This window comes from Rhinolophus hipposideros, assembly GCF_964194185.1.
Source record: "Rhinolophus hipposideros genome assembly, chromosome: X".
NCBI lineage: Eukaryota > Metazoa > Chordata > Mammalia > Chiroptera > Rhinolophidae > Rhinolophus > Rhinolophus hipposideros.
In genome coordinates this window covers 103,554,713-103,577,797 of record NC_138046.1, presented here as the reverse complement: position 1 = coordinate 103,577,797, position 23,085 = coordinate 103,554,713, and the positions used below count along the sequence as shown (strand labels likewise).

The window sequence follows — 23,085 nt, the reverse complement described above, 5'->3', positions numbered from 1 at the left end:
ATTATTTTCCAGGAGCTGCTTGAACAGCTTTATTGTCACCAGATCCTGGGGCGGGGGAAGGGGGGGTGGCTCTTGAATTTCCTGTAGCTTTAGTGATGATTAGCAATAGCTTTCTCTTATTCTGGTCAAAATCTGCGTCCCTATGGTCTGTAACCTCCACCACTGGTTCTGTTTTAGACGTCTACATTAAATCATCTGATCAGTTTGGAGAAGCTAATTTCCAAAGGGCTAAGGTGAGACCTACTTTCATCTGAAAGAGAAAAACAGAGCCCTAATCCTTAAAGAAACAAAACAATACTTAACATCACTTCACTTATTCTGCAACACATTTTTACAGAGCACCTACTATGCACTAGGTACTGTGCAAAGTGCTGGTGCTCAGGTAGTGAATAAGACAGACGCAGTTCCTGCTACTTTGTACTTAATTATAGTCTCTGAGGATACTTTCCAATGAGCACATCTAATATTCTAGCATTAAAACCAATCAATCAACTGGTATCTACGGAACATACATAATGTGTGTGTTTCCAAGCTAGGTATCTACTGGCAGGGGTGGGGGAGGGTGGGGTGTGGTGGAGAAAGAGGTTCCATGCCCCCAAGGACATTATTATTTAATGAAATCAGGTTTTAGATGAACATGTATTATAATGGGAGTGTACCACTCAGAGTCCTGGAAGGAAACATGTCACATTCAAATTGAGTAAGTTGAATAGAATTTAGTTAAAGGGCTGGTCACAAAGTTCTGTGCAGGGTGTAGGGAAATCACAAGGGATCATATTAATAATAAAACAGCCATCACCACCCCTAGGTCTGTGGGGCAAGGAGACAGAGCCATCACCAGAACAGAGATGGGGACTGAGGGGGAAGGAGAGAGGGAGGAGAAAGAGGACAGAGCAAGTGAGCCCTCCCCCACCCCCCAGTATCTCTCAAATGAGCAAGAACTCATGTGCACTGGTGAAGAGGGTCATGTGACAAGATCTTTGGTTCAGGGAAGCAGGCTGTGACGGAGGCTAGGGAATAAACATTCCAAACTATTCTCTGTCTTCCTACCCATTTCCTACTATGGCACTCTATTGGCTGAGGCCAATCCAAAGCTAGAGGGCTGGGGCTCCCATTCATGCAGCCCACACAGATCAACTTCTCAAGGCCCAGAGCAAGGCAGAGAAATGTGGAAAGTGAATAGGGAGGGACAAAGTGCAAAAAACAAACAAACTGTTTTCAGTCTTTCACTTATAAGTAAGGCTGCAGTGAACATCTTTTGTAGATAAATCTTTGCACACATTTTGTTAATTTCCTTAAGCAAAATTCCTGGAAGTATGTTTATTTGATTAAAGGCTACGAACATTTTAAAGGCGTTTCAGACAAATTATACTCCTGTCAGCAGGAGTCTTTCTTTATTGATCCTGGTGGAAAGAGAAAAATCCATTTTCTGCAGGTCAGTCGCATTTAGTTGGTATAATTCTCAAGGCACGTTAGATATACTGCTTGATACAGTGGATTATTTGAGAACATGCCCCTCACACCCCCACTTCCCATGACAGATTGTAAACCTTTTGAATTCAGAAAGGCACTCAGTATATTGGCTTTCTATCTCAAAGCCCAACACAGCATCTTGAGAAGTCCCTGGAACAAGTGGAAAGTGTCCAGAACACAGATTCAGAAGAACTGGATTTGAATCCTGACTCCACCATCACTGCATGATATTAAGCAAGCCTTCATTTTCTTTTTTATTTATTTAGTCAACCAGCATTTATTGAGCATCTAATATATGCCAGATATTATTCTAATTTTTAAAATTTAAGTATAGTTGGTATAAGAGCCTTGTTTTTCTTATATGCAAAATAGGAATAATGATATCTCCCTTCCCCAACGTTGTCAGGATAAAATGAGAAAGTAGATGTGAAATTGCTTTGCAAAATGTTAATCACCATACAAATAATGTCTGTAATCACACATCTATAGGATGCTGTCTGAATGATGGTAATCCTAGAATCAACCTCTCTGCCTCAACAGGACAGCATGTGTCTTCAACCATTGGACCCACTCCCAACTATCATTAACGTGCCACATATCGCATAAAGTATGCAGAGAGAAATGCCTTTGAACGTGACCTAACTGCCTAGGCTTCTGGTACTTCTTTATACATTTCCGTCTGTTTAGACCGATGGCATCTGCCGAACAGATCCTTCCTTCTTAGATAGATCATCTGTCTACTATTCACCAGCATGAATGATGAACAGATTAGTTCATATTTGATACAATGGGAAATAGAGGGCCACAGACTGTTTTATAATCAGAGGATTATGATGATGAAAAGAGAATAAGATTGCTCTTGTGGTACTATATACAATGGATTAGAGGTAGGAGAGTGGAGTTTGAGAATTAGTTCAGAAGTAAATTTGGTGTTCAATGAAAGTGGGAAGTCACAGATGACTCTAAACGTCTAAGGCTTAGTAACTAGGCAACTGGGCATTTTTTCATTGGCAGAAATAAATAAGCTTGGAGGTAAAATTCAGAAAAATTGTATATTTAGGTTAAAATATTTGGAAGGTGGGTCTTTTCACTGAAATTCAAGCGAAAGGACAAGACCTTAAGTACTGGATGATACCTGAAGCTATGAAAATGGCTGGACGCCCCCGCCCCCCACTGGACTCTTTAAAGAAAGGAGGCTGTTAAAAGAGAACTGAAAAAAAAAGAAAAAGAACTGAAAAAATAAATAAAAGAGAACTGTATTCTGGGGGAATGCCCTGAAATGGTGGTGGCAATAGAAAAGCCACCAAAGAAAAACAATATATAAACCAGAATAAAGTGTGTGAAACATAAGACGGACAGCCATAGTGAGGTCTGAGCCCCGATGGGCTCCCAAGGACTAAGGCTGTAGAAGAGGAAGATGTATTTCGTCACAAGATTACTGGAGATTTCAATAGGGCAATTTCACAAGAGTGGCGAAGGCCGAACTAGATTGCAGAAGTTGAAGGAGGGGGCAGATAGAAGGAAAGTAGTTGTGTGTGAAAGGAAAAGAATGTAAGTAGAGAGGGGGAACATCCGAGGGTTGGTCATTCCTCTCTCCTGTTCTGCAAACCAGCCCATTCCATTCATTTGTTTATGGAATTTGCTTAGGGTTTCCTTTATACTATTAAATTCATGAAAAACTTATTCCCACACTTTTTTTACTTCCTAAGGTCATAACTAAGGTTATAATACAGTGTTTCAGTTTTTATGTAATTATTTACGCTGACTGTACATGTATCTATATCATATTTCCCTGTTGCAGTTGCTTTCTGTAACATTTCTATTTTCTTTTGATGGGATGCATATAGTTCCTGTAGCAACATTAAGCTTTCTGTTATTTAACTGAAAGGCCAAGTTAAATTTAACACTTCAAAACATTAAATTAAAAAAAAAAGAATAGTGCTTTATATGTCGATAGCATACATCAAAAGTAAAGATTCAATGAAAACTTTAAGATCACTTACTAAACTTTCAAAGATGGGCAGATTTTCCATAAAGATTTCAACAGCAGAGACAGATGGGCTACATTCCAGAGGGGAAGGTCACGAGAGTGATGAATGAGACCTGTAATGTCTGCCATAGCTGTGAAAATCTTTATGGCTAACTCAAATTCCTTACGAATAACAACCTGTAAATATTATATGAGCTGTCAGACAGATAACACTAAGCTCGGAGACCATTGCATATGGTGAACAGAATACAGATGCTCCTAGACTTACGATGGGGTTCCGTCCTGATAAACCCATTATATCATAAGTCAAAAATGCATTTAATACACCTAATGTACCAAACATCATAGCTTTAAGGTTTAAAGTAGCCCAGACTACCTGAAACCTGCTCAAAACACATTAACCTACAATTGGGCAATTATCGCGAGTTTCATCTCAAGAGGAATTGCCCTCCTCTTCTTCTCACCAGAAGCAAAAGACACAGATGGGTGTTTTGTAGACATGATGGCATGCAAAAACCCAATATCCAAAAAATGCAGGCAACACAGTACACTGTAGAGTACCAGCTGTTTACCCTCCCGATCTCGTGTGGCCAACTGGGAGCTGCAGCTCGTTGCTGCTGCTCAGCGTGACTAGAGGGTATTGTACTGCAAATCACGAGTCCAGGAAAAGATCATAATTCAAAATTCGAAGCACAGTTTCTACTGAATGTGTGTCATTTTTGTACCATCGTAAAGTTGCAAAAGCGTTAAGTAGAACCGTCGTAAATCAGGGACCGTCTGTACCACACCATGGGAATTGTCAATGGATTGCCAAGTCATTTAGAGGATTAGGCTTGCATTTGATATGAGAAGTCCAGAGTTCATACCAAAGTACTTGGCAAGGTGACTGTGTCGCAGAGACACATGCCATAGCTAATATCTAGTGCTGCTGGCTCTATAGTCCCACGAAGTTGAATAAACAATATTTGGTGGCATTGCTCATGAAAGAAATGCTCCTTCAAACTGACTTACACAAAATTCCAAGAACCTCATTGTGATTATTAGGACATTAAGAGAGAAATCGAGCCTCCTAAGGCTAGCTGTAGGAGGATAGGTATCTATATAAATAGAGCTGTGACTGAATTACGCTCGTGGAATTTCTGAATAATTTCGAGCAGAATTGGCTGACTGTATTACCCTAGAACTTTCCTCTGGGTAAAGCTGGCTATAGTCTTTAGCCATTTGGGTTAAGTCAGGTTACTAACAAGTCAGTGCAATATTGCCAGGTGCTTTTAGTGTCTCTCCAGATGTGCATTTAAAAGATAGCAGGAAGTCAGCACCATTTGCTGAATGCTCTCTGTGTGAACAGTATTGTATTAGGCACCAGGGAAATTTCAAGGAAAATAAAATTTGAAACCTGAGACAGTAGGAAGCAACTCAGATATTAAAAACCAAATGACTATAGGTGGGATGTACATTATTTAGAAAGCAAGATAAGAGTAAGAGCTAAGAATAGGACAGCAATGAAAGGAATAAGAGGGTGGCAGAGATGGAATTTTGGTCCCAGTTCTTCACTCCATTGTAAAATGATGAAACATTTATACCTTAGCCATAGCCTCATGGGGTCCCAGCCCTTGACCTTGGGCTTGACCATGTTACTTGCTTGGGCCAATGGGGCTTTAGCAGATCCTATATGAACAGACGCTTGTCCTCTTGTGCTTTGGTGATCTGCCATGAGCACATGCCCAAGCTAGCCTCTGATCCTTCAGCCTGGGCCTCAAAACCCAACACATTTAGAGACAATATGAACTGAATTCATAGCCTGGAGCCAAACCCAGCCAACCTGAAGCCTGAGGCAGAGCTTCCCAGTCAAACTTCATCTACATCACCCAAACTATAGTTGACCTATAGACCATAAGCATGAGAATAGAAGTTTTTTATTCTCCTAAGGGATGGAAGGAGGGGGGGAGGGAGGAAAAAAGGAGGAGGTAGAGATAGAAATAGGGAGATGATAGATAGATAGATATATAGATAGACAGATAGAGAAGAAAGAACATCAAAGAGATTAAAGAATACAAAAAAAACATTCCCAAGCAGAAGTCTCCTACATTTGTTACTAGCCACTTCCTCTACTCCTATTATCCAAAGATTAATGAGGTTAACCCCCTTTAGTCACTAGTCCATGGAACCCCTTCTCTGAATCTGATAATCCATAATGTTACAAGTATGAACTTCAATATGCTATTAAACTTCTCCAGTCTCAGTTTTTCTCTTCTGTGAAATGGAGACAATAATAAACCATATTTTACAGGGTCATTGTGAGGATCAAACAGGTTAATCCATGTAAAATTCTTCTTCAGTATTAAGAGCAAAAAGTGCTCAATATTTTGTTTTATTCCTATTCCTACCCCGATCATCATCATCATGATCATCATCATCATGATTAATGTAGTGAGTTACCAGGTACTTATTCCATTAATTAACTTCCTGTCGGTGTGAGGAATCCCAGGTTAACCAGGCAGATGAGAGAGACTGTATGGTTTTGAGTTCAATTGTCTATTAACCACCAAGGCGCGGGCCTACAAAACAACACCAGTAAATAATCCCTCTTCCCCCTCTTGCAGCCATTTTCTGACTCTTAAAAAATTCTGTGCATTTCTCAGAGTAGTAAAACATGAAAGGAGACAGCTCTTCCTTTGGCATTCTGCTGCCGCTGTCAAGTATGCAAGTCAACCATGTTTTATCATTTTATATTAGTATTGCTTAGGAATTTGAAATAAATCGCTAAGAAGTTTTAGAAAGAAGTAAAACAAGACAGTTTCACTTTGATTTCTATATTTAGCTCTGATTTTTGAATTAAATTTCCCATTACCAAATGTACTATCTTCTTTTTTTCTATGTAAATTAGTGTGGTTGGTTCATATTAGAGGAATTGTGGGATCCTGTTTAAGACATACGCCTTGTTGTCCTTTATTTTGCCCTAAGATTGCAAGGTTTCTAGTGAGCTTTTGTGTTGGACTCCAGGAATCACTGAAGATTTGGTTCAAAACGTTCTGTCTTCCCTTGACACCTCTAATAGATGTATCTACTCCAGACCTCCTGGGCGAAGTCCTTTGAATCGGTCTCTTTCCTTTGACAGCTGGTCTAGGTCAAATTCCACAACTCACTTTTTACCTTTTGAGAATAAATCCCTTCTGTCCTTAACTCACACCATAAATGAGCTCATTCCATTCCATTCCTCTTCTAATTTTCCCCCAGACATTTCCTGCTCATATTTTCTCTTTTCAAGTCAAATTACCCCCATGTTCACTAATCTTTCAATTATTCTCTTTCTCGTCTGCCTATTTCTAGCTCATGAAAACATTAGCCTTTTCTAAAACCTATATGTGTATTCATTATACATACATACACAAGAAATCCCTTTTCTGGACAAAAGGGCTCTAAGGAGGCAACATGTAAAATTGGAAAGGGGGATATTCATCATACCAATGACTAAGGAGAAGGGAGAACCTGATTCTTACCGCCAAATGTAATTGTGACTGCTGCTAAGTGAAGTCAAGGGCCAAGCAATCAGAAGCAGTCTTTGTTAGCTTCCTATCAGATGAAACATTCTCCACCTTGGATTTGTGTGTAGCCTCAGGCACAATGCACATTAATACTAGTCTATACAGAACATCTCATTTCCTTCACTGTAGAGTTAATTCCTCCTTCCACTCTACTCTTACGACACCCGCTATTTACCACAACAGTAGATGGTCATGAATTTTTAAAAAAATCTTTTGGTTAGCATTTGAGTGTCCCAAGGCCAGGATTCTGTCTTTCCCATCTTCTTATTCCACGTGCCTAGTATTTGTTAGTAAATATATGAATGAATGCATGCTAACAGGCACACTAAGTCATATGTTGCTTCTTAGCTCAGAGCCCTCCTAAGTCTTCCTTTCTTACTAAGTTCCAAAGACGTTTAACTGTAGTCAACAAGACTCTACGTGGTCTGGCTCTTGGTTGCTCATGGATCTCCTATCATTCACCATCTGGCTTCCTTGGCTTCAGTCATGCTAGCCTCCTTGTTGTTCCTTAAACCCTTTGAGCCATGCTCCCATCTCAGGGCCTTTGCAGTGACTGTTTCTTCTCCTGGATTCCTTTGCCCAGCCCCCCATGTGTATGGCTTACTCCCTCACTGCTTCACTCAAGTGTCACCACCCTGACTACCCCATCTAAAGAGTTCCTTTCCTCTATCACTTCTCGTCTGCTTTATTCTTCATCAAACTTAACCATGGCCTGACTGACTTCTCCTATTAAAATTGAAGCCACATGACAAAGGAATTTTCTTTATTTACTGCTGTTTCCCCAGTGCCTAGAACAGAGTTTGACCTATATTGGTCATTGCAAAGACATTTGTTGAGTGACAGAATGCATCAATTATTAGCTGGTTGCAAATAAAGCGAAGCTCAGAACTCCTTCAAGACATTAGAGTAGGCACTAGCTTAAGTTCTTCCCTATTGTATTAGAGTGGGAATAACCTTTAGAGTGCCCAGTTATTCATTCAATCAAAGCATATCCTGCATCAACCTGCAAGGTGTTAGATGCATGAAATAAAAAATAAAAAAGAGCAATGCATGCCTTCTACCCTTAGGGTCCTCACACGCAAACCCATTTCCTTTATTTATTTATTTATTTATTTATTTATTTATTTATTTATTAAATATATTTTATTGGGGAATATCGGGGGACACTGTGTGTCTCCAGGGCCCATCAGCTCCAAGTAGTTGCCCTTCAATCTAGTTGTGGAGGGTGCAGCTTACTGGTCCATGTGGGACTCGAACCGGCAACCCTGTTGTTCAGAACCCTGTTGTTCAGCTCGCACTCTAACCTACTGGGCCATCTGGCCAACCCCCCATTTCCTTTAATGATCTGTTTTACCAACTAGCCTTCCTTGTAACGCTTGCCTCTCACTGGTATGTATGCTGCTGAGCATCAGGCATAAGGCAAGAGGCTGACGTGATTTTATGCTGTCCCCAAAGTCCTTACCCATTCATTGATGGAGATCATGAGGTCACACACCTTAAATGATGATCCTCACTACATATACTGGGCAAAAGCATCAACCTCATTATGAAAGCAAGAGTAAATCACATTAGTCAGTGACTAGATGGAGCCTGTTGCAATGCCTTTCCTTCAGATGCTTCTAAATGTCAGTTACCTTGATCCGTCACAGATTGGGTTCCCCTGGCAGCAGGCTCTAAGACAAAGTTAAGAGAGCAGGATATTTAGTAAGGTGTGCCCTTGGGATTGACACCTGTGGAAGGGAGAAGGAAGCAGGAATGGCGAGAGGAACAGGCAAGCTGGGATAAGGGCACATGGACAGTCTTAGTCAACTCCGTGGGAACTCTTGAACTAGAATGTTAGAGTTCTCTCAAATTGGGTCAAAACAGCCAGCTCTTTATACTCCTGCATTGATTAGAAGCTGTCATTGGAAGGGGGGTGATCCTGGGAGAGGCAGGTAAGGCAATTCGTGAAGAAACAGACAGCGGAAGGTTGTCTGCTGAGGATACCCCTCTTCATTGAAGGTGTTCTGAGAGTGTACAAAAGTAGTCTCAAATGATTCCTCAGACATAGGTCATTCTGGCGAGTGTTCCATGTGACCCCATTGCCATGGCCACACATTGTCCAGGGGTCGGTATATAGGAGTAGTTCTCAACCAGGGACAATTTTGCCCTCCAAGGAACACATGACCATATCTGGAGACATTTGTGGTTGTCAGAACTGAGGGAGGGGGTTATACTGACATGTAGTGGGTAGAAGCCAGGGATGTTGCTGAACATCCTACTGTGCGCAGGACAGTCCCCCACAATAAATAGTTATCTGACCCAAAAAGTCATTTATGTCCAGGTCAAGAAAGACTGGTTTATAGTCTGGCTTGTGGCCTATGAGATGGCCTTAATCTTAAATAGATAGTAAATAGCTGACCCAATCAGATACTCTTTCTTGGAGAACTTGACTGTAATACATAGAAATCTAGATGGTAGAGAGGTGGGGAAGTGAAAAAGATGGAGAGTGAAAGTCGCAAGGCAGTAGAACTACGAGTAAGGAGAAAGTAGAGACAAGAGAGTAGGTATTATACTGTGATAGTCTGATGTCTACAGCAGCTAAAGTGTAAACAGAGAGAAGCAAACATATGCTTCATGGTGACTGTTGTTCCCTGTCCTTCCTTATGTTTCCATGTATCCTTAAAAGACCCTTCGTCACCTAGGCCTATCCCTGTTCCTTACAGCTTTAAGGAGATACAGCTCATAACACAGCAGTATCTGTGGTAGAACTGAAATCAAGATGATTTTCATTGCTGATATCTGAAAGTATATTTAAAAATTCAGGAGGAAGGTTTTTAAACCAGGAACACTTTATGTAAGTCTACGAAAGAACAAAATGCCTTTTATCTTTACCTCCAAGTTCTCACTACAAAGTATTTTGGAATCCCAAACTGGTGGTGCTTTGCAAATGGAAAACATCCAAATGGAAAAACGAAAATAATGATTTTTGCCCATAGGGATGTGATTCCACCATTTCGGTTGTGCAAAAAGCTTTATATTTTGGGACAGATGACAAAATACTACCCTAGGCCAAACTTACAAATGCCTTCGTTTTCTGGGAAGTGTAAAAATATGTCTTTTAGAGCCAGCATTCCACTAAAATAGTGCCCATGTGTCATGAAACTGATTCAGAACAATGGTGCTGGTTTCCCTTTCCTAGGTTCCCAGGTGGCCCAGTGGAATCTGTCACAATGAGAAAGATGAAATAAGAACGAAACAGGAATTTGCTTCATCTCTGCCATGTCACCAGACTAATTTCCACGCAGGTATGTGATGAAGGAGTGGTGCTAAGCGATCAAGCTATGTGTCCCCGTTTAGCTCTAAAGCCAGATTATGATTATCACAGATTATCACAGTAGCTTCATGAAGTCTGGGAGAGGTTAATGCTTTTGGTGTCCCACTCAGATCCCCTTTATCCATTGGCATACTCATCTCCAGCTGCTGTGAGTGTTAGCTGAGATGGGTCCATTGCTCCCAACTCCAGAGAACCTCCCTCAGTGAAATGGGAACTGCCTTACTGTCCCGTACTCCCCAGAAATCCATAGCCAATGACATCAGGCAGCAAAAGCCCAGCTCCCTTTCCTCAAAACGGGGCCAACTCTGGGGTTCAGTGGGTGCTCCAGAGCTCCCTGTGTGATTGGGCTGAAGTTAGTCTCTACCCCCTTGCTTAGTTTTACTCCCTGACCAGCATTCCCATACCTTACCCTGCTTCCCTCACTCTCCTTCGCCTGCTTTCCTGATAAATTACTTGTTGAGAATCTCCATGTAGGGTGTATTCTCATGGAGGTTTACCCTAAGGCTAGGGTGACCAACCATCCTTGTAATGCTAAGCCTGAGGTGGTTTCCTGAGATGTGGGAATTTCAGTGCTAAAGAACATCCCAGACCAATGAGGAACAGTGGTTATTCTACCTAAGGCAGATAGATATTTGGATCCTGAGCTTTTGGGTGATCTGAATAATGAATAACATAAATAAATTTGGCAGTGTTCTGCTAGGCAAAAAAAAAAAATCAATCATCAATCAATCAATCAATCAAGCTAGCATTGATTTGTAGTATTTGCCATTTTGTGTGTGTGTGGGGTTAAGTAGTCCCACTATAGATGATTTCAAGCTACCAAAGGTCGGTTTCACAACCAGCTCACAATTTCTGTATATTTAACAATTGGCTCCTTTGAGCCAGTATAAGCCAACTCTGGCACACAAATTCCCACAGCAGAAACTGAGAACTTTCCTAAGCTCATATAAATGCATATATGGGACCAACGATGCTAAATTTTGTTACTAAGGATGGCTTGAAGCAAATCTAAGGTTTTATTGGAGAATGTACATTTGAGCTCAAGGAGAAAGGGCCACAGAAATAGGTTTTGAGAAAAGAATTTAATTATTATCACTGTGACTGCTTTTTGTGGGCATCTGAAAGGCTACCGATGAATTTATGGAGGCGTTGCCAGCATCACTGATGGGTTAGACAGCATTTGTCCCAAATTCCCCAACACCCTTGGCAGCACATGACTGAAGCAATTGGCCCAAATTATTTTGCCCTGAGATTTTTACCTGATAGAGAGCTTTAGGCTGAAAATCATCTTGCGTTGTACCTGCAAGCTACTTCCTGACTTTTATCATGATAACTTCTTTAAGCCGATCTGAAACTTTAAATTATTGGCCCACTCCTATTTCAAATTCATCCATCCCCTGAGGATAATGGTAGCATAGATTACAGCACTGGTAAATGAAATGTCAGCAATTATTAGATGTGCTTAAAGTTTTTCCCCCTACCTTTTTAAACTAAGTGTGTGAGTAAGGGGAGTTGGGGGTGTGTTCTGGCAACTTTCAAGATGGTAACAAACTTTTTAGCCTTATGTAGCAAGGGGAAACTGTAAACACTTGGGTTGCTTTAACAAGACAGAAAACTTAACCAGGGATCTGATTAAGGCAGTTAAGATTATAAAGCCTGCAGGAAGTAGCTGATCAGTTCTTTCTTTTTAGAGTGGTCTCATAACCTGAGAACAAGATCACTCAATGAAACTCATAGCTTTTAAATTCAGAACAAATAGTAAAAAGGAAATTTGTCTTATGGAGTTCCATAACCATCAACGGAGTTTAACACTGCAAGAGGTCACTGGGTTAAAAGCTAGAGAGTAAAATTGCTTTCTTTTATTGTTTTTTTTCCATTATAAAAGTAATACCTGCTTATCACAAAAAAGTCTGCAAAAATAAAAAGAAAGAAAAACACAATAGTTGTTTGCATTTTGATGTATTCTGTTTTCAGCTTTTTCTTTATGTGTACTTTCCTCGGTTTCTATTTTATTTTCCAATATAGTTGTGAGCATGTTGTAATGCTGAAGTCAGTTGTTTCCCCTTAATATATGACATGGCCCAGTAGAATTTTATAAAAAGGACCATGAAAAGTTCTGAATGCCATTAATCCTTGCTGAGGAAAAACATAAGCGGTCTCATTATTTATTGAGTGTCTACTATGTGATAATTACTATGCAAAATCTCACGCCACTGTGTATTATCAATGTCAAGAGGAAATTTACCTCTTCTTTTTTTTTTTTTGAGGGATATAAGGCAATTCATTCTGTAAATGATTTTATTGAACATCTACCAAGTACCAGATACCATGTTAGGTAGTAGAGAATATAACTGTCAACAAGACTAAAACCATCCTGTCCTTACAGAGATTAGGGTCTACCTATTGATTATTCATCTGTTCATTAGTTACACAAATACCTATTGAGTTCCTATGATGTGCAAAACACTGGACTTTCTGATAGGATGCATGAAACACATCTTTGGAGAAGAGAGGAGCTACTTACACTGAGAATTAAACTCAAGATAATAAATGATACTTTCCTGTTTAGTTTGACTAAGATACCACATTATGCTATCAAGTTGATGATAATACGACAATAATGCTGATGTTAATAGCAAACACTTGTATAGCACTTACTATGTGCTAAGCACCGTTCTGAGGGTTTTACATATTAACTGATCTTCACTATAACCCTCTGAAATAATATTACCATATTTCATTGAATTCGAAACCCCGTTGGTCATAAGGTGCATTCTGATCACAGAGCTGTTAAAACATGGGTGGGGGGGAGTGTGCCTTAAAATTGATGAAATATGTTACTATTACCCCCATTTTGCAGATGAAGGATAAAGAGATTCAGTACCTGAGCCAGTATTTGAATCCAGTCAGTCTAGTTCCAGAGCCTATACTCTTAATCAATATCACATATACTATTGGTGAGATGACACTTGGCCCAAAGGCCTTGAGAGAAAAATTCAGGCACTGTAAATCAGTTTAGTATGGCCCAGAGCAAGAGGCATAGAAGAGAGAAAATACCTGTGGCAATATCAGGTGCACTAAGTAGTCACTGGCCTGGATGTCTGTTCTTAGTGGGTAAGGCAGTGTGGGGTGTGGCTGTGAACTTTGGAAACTAGATTCCAGTCCCAGATCCATTAGAACCAACCCTGTGACCTTGGTTACACCATTTGACCTTTCTGCACCTATTTTGCCATCTGTAAAATAGGGGCAGGGCTGGAGTAGTTCAGCGTCTCTCAAACTTTTATGACTGCAACCCACAGAAGGAAAACATTTTACACTGCGACAGTACACACACACACACACACACACACACACACACACACACACACACACACACACCCCTGAAACCAAAGTGTTAAAACAACACTTAACCTTGCTTGTGCAATGTACTCTGATAATTTCTAGTCCATTCTACTCCATTCCATTAAAAAAAAGGTTGGTTGCAAGTCATTAAACTGATTTCAGGATTTGCTAATGAGTAGTTTGAAAACAATTATACAAAAACTCTAGAAATCTCTTTCTAGCTAGGCAATTGCACTGGGTAGGGTAGGACTGGAAACCTCAGGAAAAAGAGAGTTGACCCATTTGTCTTAAAAATACTCATTTTCTTTTCAATTGGATCATGTTCTTATTACCGTCAGCAGAAAGTTTTTGCCATTAAACCATTTGGCAAATACCACTTTAGGGCAAAGATTTCCATACTGTGTTCCAGGACATGTTCAGTGAGAAATTAATTGGTGTGCCTGAAAAAGGCTTCCATAGTCACATAAAGTATGGAGACGAGCTGCTACTCTATCCCATTTGGAGTCTCAAAGTGTATTAAAGTTTCCAAGAATTCCAACAGGAAAGAAACTCGTTTATCTTGATAACCTAGTGCTTTCCCCAATCTTATTGACCCCAGAACTACTTTCAAGGGAGAGGCATTAACACCATACAGAACAATAATGTTCTCAGGGACTTGGCTTGGAAATGCTCCTTTCGGGAATTCTAGAACTTGTAAAATATTAAGACAACTATAAGTTCTTTTTACTGCTACAGAAAGATTTCTACCTTTACCCAAATCTATAGTTTTCCTTCTTGGGGAGAGAAGTGAAATTTAGAACAGAAGCCCAGAGAATTGAGAAAAGGGCCAGGAAAAAAAGATCTTAAACTCTTTTTTTTAAAGGTCTTAGATTCTTGAAAAGAACAAAAAAGGGACAATTTTCAGACTAGTGTGCCAATGAATACTATAGCACTTTCTTGGTCATTGACATATGTGTATGAAGAGGCTGACACTGTACCTTCCAAATATATGCATATTGTAATATACCAAAAATACAATAATATTTTAAAATTATAATTAAAAATGACACTATTAGAATTTCTCCTTTTTGTTGGTTTAAGTTGCAGAAGTCAATTAGAAGTGGTAGAATATTAAATCTAGAATTAAACACAAGCTAATATCTATCAATGGATAAGGGTCATATTTTACAATGATTCTCTTCTCATTTTCTCTCAGATCTAAGATAAAAGAAACAACTTCTTTAACAAGTAGAGACTGGGCCACCAAGAAGAAACAGTGAATACTTTTCTTTAGTAAAAGGCTGCCTCTCTCTACTGATAAAAAAACAAAGACAGCTGGTAATGTAATTTTCAAAGGGAATGTGTGTGTGTGTGTGTGTGTGTGTGTGTGTGCGAGAGAGAGAGAGAGAGAGAGAGAGAGAGAGAGAGAGAGAGAGAGAGAGAGAGAGAGAGAGAGAGAGAGAAGAGACAGAGAGAGAGAAAGAGAGAGAGGGGGAAGAGAGAGAGAAAGAATGAAGAGAGAGATGGAAACTGAGCATGTTTTTTGGGGGGATGCAGTTTGTGGTTCATCCTTCTTTTTCTTTTTTTTTTGGTAATTTCTAACCCTCCTAAATCACCCTACTATTAATATTATTTCAAGCATCCTGGAAGCAAATTACTAGACATTTACCAATTCAAACTCATTTAATATGCCCTTAGTGGTATTTTCCCAAACATATTTTCATTTGTTTTTGACGGGAAGCTGTTTTTCTTTTATAGAACGCAATTTAACAGCAGATAAGTGACTTCAGAGATGTCTTGCCTCAAATACGGTTTTAATGGTGCACCCAATTTCTGGTGCAACTTTCTACAGGTCATTTGGCAGCACATATCAAAAGCCTTACCGACGTAAACTTCGTTTCATATAGCAGTTCTGTTTTTAGGCATTTATCTTATAGGAAGAATGTGAGGTGTTTATAAAGGTATACAAAAAATGTGAGTCACAATTTCGGATACACTAGTGAAAAGTCTGAAATAAGCTTAATACTGAGTGATTCAGAATTGTCTTGGTAAGTCTGGTACAGCCACAGAAGGGAATACTACACAGCCATTTAAAAAATTACTCTGCAGAGGAACATTTATATACACGAAAGTATTTTTATTGTAGTTCTAAGGGGGAAAAAAACAGGCCATAAAACTGTAATGTGTCTTTATCCTTGTTTGGTTTAAAAGAGAAAAAGAGCATCTGAACACACACACACACACACACACACACACACACAGCCTGAGAGAAAGACAGAAAGTTTATAAAACACATTATTTAATAGTGGCTATCTCTGAGTGGTGGAACTACATATACTTTTTCTTTCTTTGTTTGTACTCTGCTTTCCAAAATTTCATTCAGAGACATACATTACCTTTGTAATTTTAAAAAAAGGAGAACATAAAGAAACAATCTTTATTTAGTCTTCAGTCTGATTGTCCTATTTCGCAACTACCCCTTAAAGCAAATTGGTATTTTTTTGATATCTGTAAGCAACGCTTCTAAGCATATATTGATATTCCACACGAGTATCCAAGAAATTGGTGACTTCCAGGGTTGGCTCCATTTAGGCAGGTAGCTCAGTGTCTTTATCAGTATCTGTTTCTTGAGGCCTGACCTTTCTGGAAGTGGGCACCTGTGTGATATGGTTTGAAAGGTGTGAGGAGGCTTCACGTGGCCCCTCAAATTTCTTTCCTCACAGCTCAGAGATTATGGCTGATGTTCTACCACCAGAGAGCCATTCCTCACATTTATGGCTTTTCACCCTATTAAAATGCAAATAACCCAGGAGAAGTACACATTAAACTTTACCTGTCACCTGGGTTAAATGAGTATAACATATCATTTTTCTGAGAATAGGTTTTAATGGAGAAGACATGGGAATTCAGGTGGGGCATGCAGAAAGAATGAAGGATGAATGAATATATATGCTGTCTGAGGAGTAATTAAGATTCATAATAGTAATATTTTTATTTATGGTTTACGAGTCAATGACAAGTATGTTATTGCATTTAATCTCAAAGAAATAGAATAGAATAGCTGCCACCAAGGCAACTTAAGCAGACCAGAGATTTAGAAAAATACCAAAGACAAAATCTGCAGGCCTTCTAATTGTTCTAGAGCCATTCCTAAAAGCCATCATAATCCCACTCAACTATGTGCACTGCTTTAACCTGCCTCTTTTTTCTTGGCACGTTCGAAGCATGTGTGATACTGTTGAAATAACAACTGCATATAAATAATGTTAGACCCAGTCAGACAATAAGACAACTTCTTACTTAATACATTATCAATGTATAACAAAAAGACAGGACCACCACCGTCTAGGAATTTTTGTTGTAAAAGGTAATGGCCAACTGGAGAGACACGTAAAAGCATCTAGTCAAATACTTTAAAATGTTTGTGAGCATGGATCTTTTTATTCATCTATGGAAAGTGGTAAAGAAAGGACTAGAAAATGGCAATAAAGGAAGTCAGAAGAATGAAGGGAGATCATATAGAATGACTTCCTTTCTATAACATATGTAAATTAAGTAAAAGACAGTCCAGTGTGGTGGTTAAAGACACAGAAAGCCAGCTTCTTGGGTTTGAATCCTGGCTCTATCATTTGCTAGCTGTGTGATGGTGTGCGTCAATGTCTTCATCTTTAAAATGGGTACAATAATGGTATCTACCTGATAGGTTGCTATATCTACCTGATAGATGACATTAGTTCATATTTGTAACATTGCCGGGCCCAAAGTAATTGCCTTCAAATGATGGTTAAACCCTCCTAATACTCGTGTATGACCAGAACAAATAACATCAAAATGCTATCATATGTTAACTCCATGTGGTAGAAGTATGGCTTTTTAAATACCAAAAAAACTCAACATATATACTTTTGTAATGAAAGAAAGAGTGGTATGAATGAACAACATTAGTCAGAAGAAAACAGGAACCTGACAATTTAATATGGATTATTATATTAATAGGGTGTTCCACTATTAAACTTTCAGTTAACTAAGGCTGTTCCTCTAGTATTAATTATTAAAAATACAATGTTAATTAAGAATATGTATAGAATATAATTAATTATAAAAACAATTAATAAAATAGTAAAACTGGAAAATGAAAATAATGAATAGAAGTCAAGGATAAAAGTGATAAGAATAGTTAGGAGAAGGAAACATAACAGGCTGAGGTTCCAATTTGGAAGCAGGGAGTATTTAATGAGTTATATAGAGATAAAGAATTGTAGATTCATAGTAATAGATATTGAATTATAACATCAAAACTATATGCTAGCACAATTACCAGTGGTATGAAGTGAACTGCTATAAGCAGAAATAAGACTCAAAAAATATTATCCAAGTTAGCACTTGAGAATACACTGCAGGAGATAATTAAGGATTCGGTGAAGACTGGACAAAATGATCTAATTGGTCCTCCTCTTCCTAGCCTTGGGAATTCACCCACCAAGTTATCTTTCAGGATGATTTATGCCTCCAGTGCATTTGGCAGAGATGACTGTAATTCAACTAATTTCTTAGCCACCAAGATACAATGAAGAGGTTAAGCAATGAAAGGTGACACCAACTTACTGGAAAGAAAGTGCTGGGACGATGGGCCAAAGTCCCTGTGAGCTTCGTGCAACTGCCTGATGCGGTCCTCGACGGCCACCTGGGAGGAAGAGGAGAGAAATGATGTTCCCTTATCATACACAATGAGGAACAATGAAAACAATGTATCCTTGTGGTAAGATCTTTTGGGCCTCTAAGGCTGGAACACTAAAGCAACAATTTAGAACCCTGGTTTTAATATCTGCTTATTGTATATAACCTCCAAGACCCATTGTTATCAAACGAAGGCTAAACGAAAAAGATCTGCAATCTTGACAATGTTAAAATGAGATTTCTTTAAAGCACTCTACTCAATGGCTGGCGCAAATGAACTCACTGCTCCAATTAGTACCATCAAAAATGCAAACTCTAAATCTTTCACGAAAAAGTTAGGGAAGTTGCCATTCACTCTTATATTAGGTGACTGAAGGACCTCAGAAATGACATACTTTATCTTAATCAGTCTATTGTTTTTGACTAATGTTTTTTGCAATAATATTGATTGATAATTAATGGATCATTGAGTGATAATTAATCATTGATAATAAGTAACCAATACTTCATTAGTACTTAAGTATCAAAGAAGTAGAGGCAAGGCTTAAATTTAGGGTAATTACAGGGTGGATAGTGAGATGAAAGAAATTTTCAGATTTCAGTTTTTTAGTGGACTTTGAAGTTACTGGGAAGTATATCTTTAGATGGCATGGAGTAAAAATTACCATTTTTTTTTCTTCTTAGGTTTTCTATAACATATTGACACAATATCCTGATAGCTTAGTAAATTCTATTCTGGGTGGGGGAAAAAAGGAAGAATTTTATGGGTGAATGGTATACTTTGTCATGTGGCATTTTGCCAACCAGATATTAGTGGCGGCCCCATGCATCCTAGCTCCAAAATATTGGATCTTGGCTTGGTTCTCAACAGCCCATGCTAAGCTGGGGTTTGGTCAGTACTTGTCCAGAGCCACCAGAACCAGACTGGGCTTGCTCCTTTGGTGTGGATAATTCCCAAGAGGTAAAATAGATCTTAAACTTATCACAAAAGTGGCTTAGGTAGTCTGGTCAAAATCCAACTCTCACCTTCCAATGTTAATTAAGTATCTAGCATACGTCTAAAACAATCTCCTTTTTTTCACTTTCTCCCTAGCCTTGCTCATCTTTGCTTGGCTGAAATATTTGGAAAACCAAGTAGAGTTTCAAAAAATGCAGGGTTTGCTTCATTATTATGCACACAAAAGCATGAAGAACATTTCAAAGCTACCTTCCCAGTCTTACGACCCTGTACTCCAGTTAAACACTACCTGCCTGTCCTGTGATATTCCAGCTAATATAACATTGGTGTGAAATGTTTGTGCTTCTCCTTCTCTCTGGAATGCTCTTATCCTCCTTCTCTCCCAGTTCCAGGCTTTTTATATGTTTTTATGCTTATTTTCCAATCCCCTAGGTAAGAAGTGATTGCTTTCTCAGCATTCTCAAAGCACATGCTTTATACTTGGAGCACTTCTAGCGTATCATCCATTTTAGTTATGCTGAGATGAGTATCTCCCACAATGGATTGTAAACTCCTTGATAGCAGGGACCATTCCTTGCTTATCTTTCCTCTCCACCCTCCCTCCTGCAGGATTCAGTGAACTCTGCACATAGTAAGTGGTAGTAAATCTTTGTTTAATGACTAGTTGACCAAACTGTTGGATAAATATGTGTGTGTGTGTGTGTGTGTGTGTGTGTGTGTGTGTGTGTGTGTTTGTGGACAGAGACAGAGAGAGACAGAGAGAGAGAGAGAGAGAGAGAGAGAGAGAGGAGAGAGAGAGAGAGGAGAGAGAGAGGGAGAGAGAGAGAGGGAGACAGATAGATATGGGAAAATAAACAATGCCCACTGATACTGAGTGCATACTGCATGTCCCTGGGTGAATAATCTTAACTTTCCTTATCAGTAAAATGGGACAACAGTATGACCTACCTCATAGAGTTTTATGGGAATTAAATAAGATGATACATGTGCGGTGTCTGGCCTAGTTTCTGTCACGTAATAGTTGCTCAATAAATTTAGCAGCTACTGTTATTGTTGCTATTATGATCAATAAACAGAGAAAAGGTTATAATGTGCAAGACACCACAAACAATACAAAAAATGGCTAATATTTGTTAAGTACTTTGTTCATGACAACATGAATTAATTTATTTAATCTTCACAACAACTCTGTGGTAAGAAGTAACATTATCTCCCCACTTCACTGATGTAGAAACTCAGGTATGAGAGGTTAAAAAACAAAACCAAACTAAAACCAAACTTCCCTAAGCTTAAGGAGTTAGTAAACTGACACAACCAGGATTCAAACTTATTCAGTCTGACTCTTGCTCTTAATGCTATTTTAGAGATTAAAGTTTTAAAAAAGTATTTTGTAAATATTTCATAAGAAGATAGCATTCTAGTGTCTTTATTTTTAATCCATTAATTTTTTCTTATATTTTTATTGGGGAATATTGAGGAACAGTATGTTTTTCCAGGACCCATCAGCTCCAAGTCAAGTTGTTGTTTTCAATCTAGTTGTGGAGGGCGCAGCGCACAGTGGCCCATGTGGGGATCGAATTGGTGACCTTGGTGTTATGAGTACTGTGCTCTAACCAACTGAGCCAACCGGTCACCACTAATCAATTAATTATTAAATGCAAACAAAATCTAATGTGCACATCTATAACTTTAATCATCAGTATATTTTATGGTCCCATGCAAGGTCAGTTCCTGGTCATGAAGAATGTGATACCATAAGATTATACAGAAGGACTGCAGAAGAACACATGCAGATGAATGTTTGGAATATGTAATTATTTCTAAATGCAGAATGGGTCATTTAATGAACAAATTAATCAAAATGAATGTGAAAGTTTGGGGGTAGGGAGGAGTGAATGAGGAGGCCATATGGGAATGGACACTGACCAGAAATCTTTTCATATACTGAAAAAGAAATCCCAAGGGGAACATGCAGATGGTGAAGGAGTATGAGTACACCACACGCCATGTGCTCTGGCAATAATGTTAGTAGCTTCACAGGGACCATGTGGATGCAGTGTCTGAGTCTATTATTGGCCCTTGATATCTGAAGGTTGTTTCCTTCTCATATAAGAAGAACTCTAGTGGTAGTTTCCAGTGTAGACCCAATTTGTCAAGAAGTTAAAATGCAGTAAAAGTTGAATTCCCATCCCTATAACTCAAACTTAAGAAAATGTATGAGAGTAAGACTGAAATTAAAAATGACTAGTTGACCAAATAATGATGAAAGAATTAAGCATAAAATATATCTTTTCACAAAGTATCTTTGGAGAAAGGTATTGCGTGGATTGAATACACACTTGAATAAACAGAGAAATAATTTTAACAAAAAGAAAAATGTGAAGGCACATAAGATCCTTACAGACTGCAGTTACTTAACCACAAAGCACTTACCTGATACTGTATGTAGAAAACCCTAAAGATTCCACCAAAAATTATTAGAACTAATAAATCCATTCAGTAAAGATACAGGATACAAAATTAATACATAGAACTCAATTATGTTTCTATACACTAATAACGAGCTAGCAGACAGAGAAGTTAAGAAAATAATCCCATTTACAACTTCATGAAAAAGAATAAAATACCTTGGAATAATTTAACCAAGGAGGTGAAAGACCTATACTCTGAAAACTATAAGACATTAATTTAAGAAATTGAAGATGACACAAATAAAAGGAAGGATATATCATGGTCATGGATTGGAAGGATTAATATTGTTAGAAAGTCCATACAACCCAAAGCAATCTGTAGATTCAGTGCAATCCCTATCAAAATACCAATGGCATTTTTCAATGAATTAGAACAAATAATCCTAAAATTTCTACGGAACCATGAAAGACCCCATATTGTCAAAGCAAACTTGAGAAAGAAGAACAAAGTTGGAGGAATCACACAGCCTGATTTCAAACTAGTCTAAAAAGCTGTAGTAATCAGACCAGTATGGAACTGGCATAAAAATGGACACATAAATAAATGGAACAGAATAGAGAGCCCAGAAATTCATGCTTATGTGGTCAATTAGTCTATGACAAAGGAGGCAAGAATGTACAATAGGGAAAAGACAGTCTAATCGAAAAATGATGGTGGGAAAACTGACCCCTACATGCAAGAGAAAAAAAGAAACTGGATCACTTTATTACACCACATACAAAACCAAACTAAAAATGGATTAAAGATTTAAATGTAAGAGCAGAAACCATAAAACTCCTAGAAGAAAACAGGTAGTAAACTCTTTGACATCAGTGTTAGCAATATTTTCTTTGGATATGTCTCCCCTGGCAAAGACAGCAAAAGCAAAAATAAACCAATGGGATTACATCAAACCAAAAAGTTTTTGCACAGTGAAGGAAACCATCAACAAAATGAAAAGGCAACTCACCGAATGGGAGAAGATATTTGCAAATGATACATCTGATAAGGGGTTCATATTCAAAATATATAAAGAACTCATAGAACACAATATCAAAAAACACCCCAATTTGATTTAAAAATGGGCAAACGATCTGAATAGACATTTTTCAAAAGAAGACATACAGATGCCCGAGAGACACATGAAAAGATGGTCAACATCACTAATCATCAGGAAAATGGAAATGAAAATTACAATGAGGTATCACCTCATACCTGTCAGAATGGTTATTATCAAAAAGGCATCAAATAACAAGTGTTGGGAAAGGATGTGGAGAAAAGGGAACTTGTGTACACTGTTGGTAGGTTGTAAGTTGGTACAGCTGCTATGGAGAACAGCATGGAATTTCCTCTA

General features: G+C 38.5%; 1 protein-coding gene across 1 annotated transcript in view; it reads right to left on the bottom strand.

The window, feature by feature from the left end:
* DMD (dystrophin) overlaps nucleotides 1-23,085 on the bottom strand; it is a 2,022,175-nt gene that overhangs the window by 224,062 nt on the left and 1,775,028 nt on the right. The window contains exon 61 of the mRNA XM_081043053.1: nucleotides 18,251-18,329. Within this exon, the coding sequence (XP_080899179.1) occupies nucleotides 18,251-18,329 (79 nt within the window). The remainder of the gene's footprint in view (nucleotides 1-18,250; nucleotides 18,330-23,085) is intronic.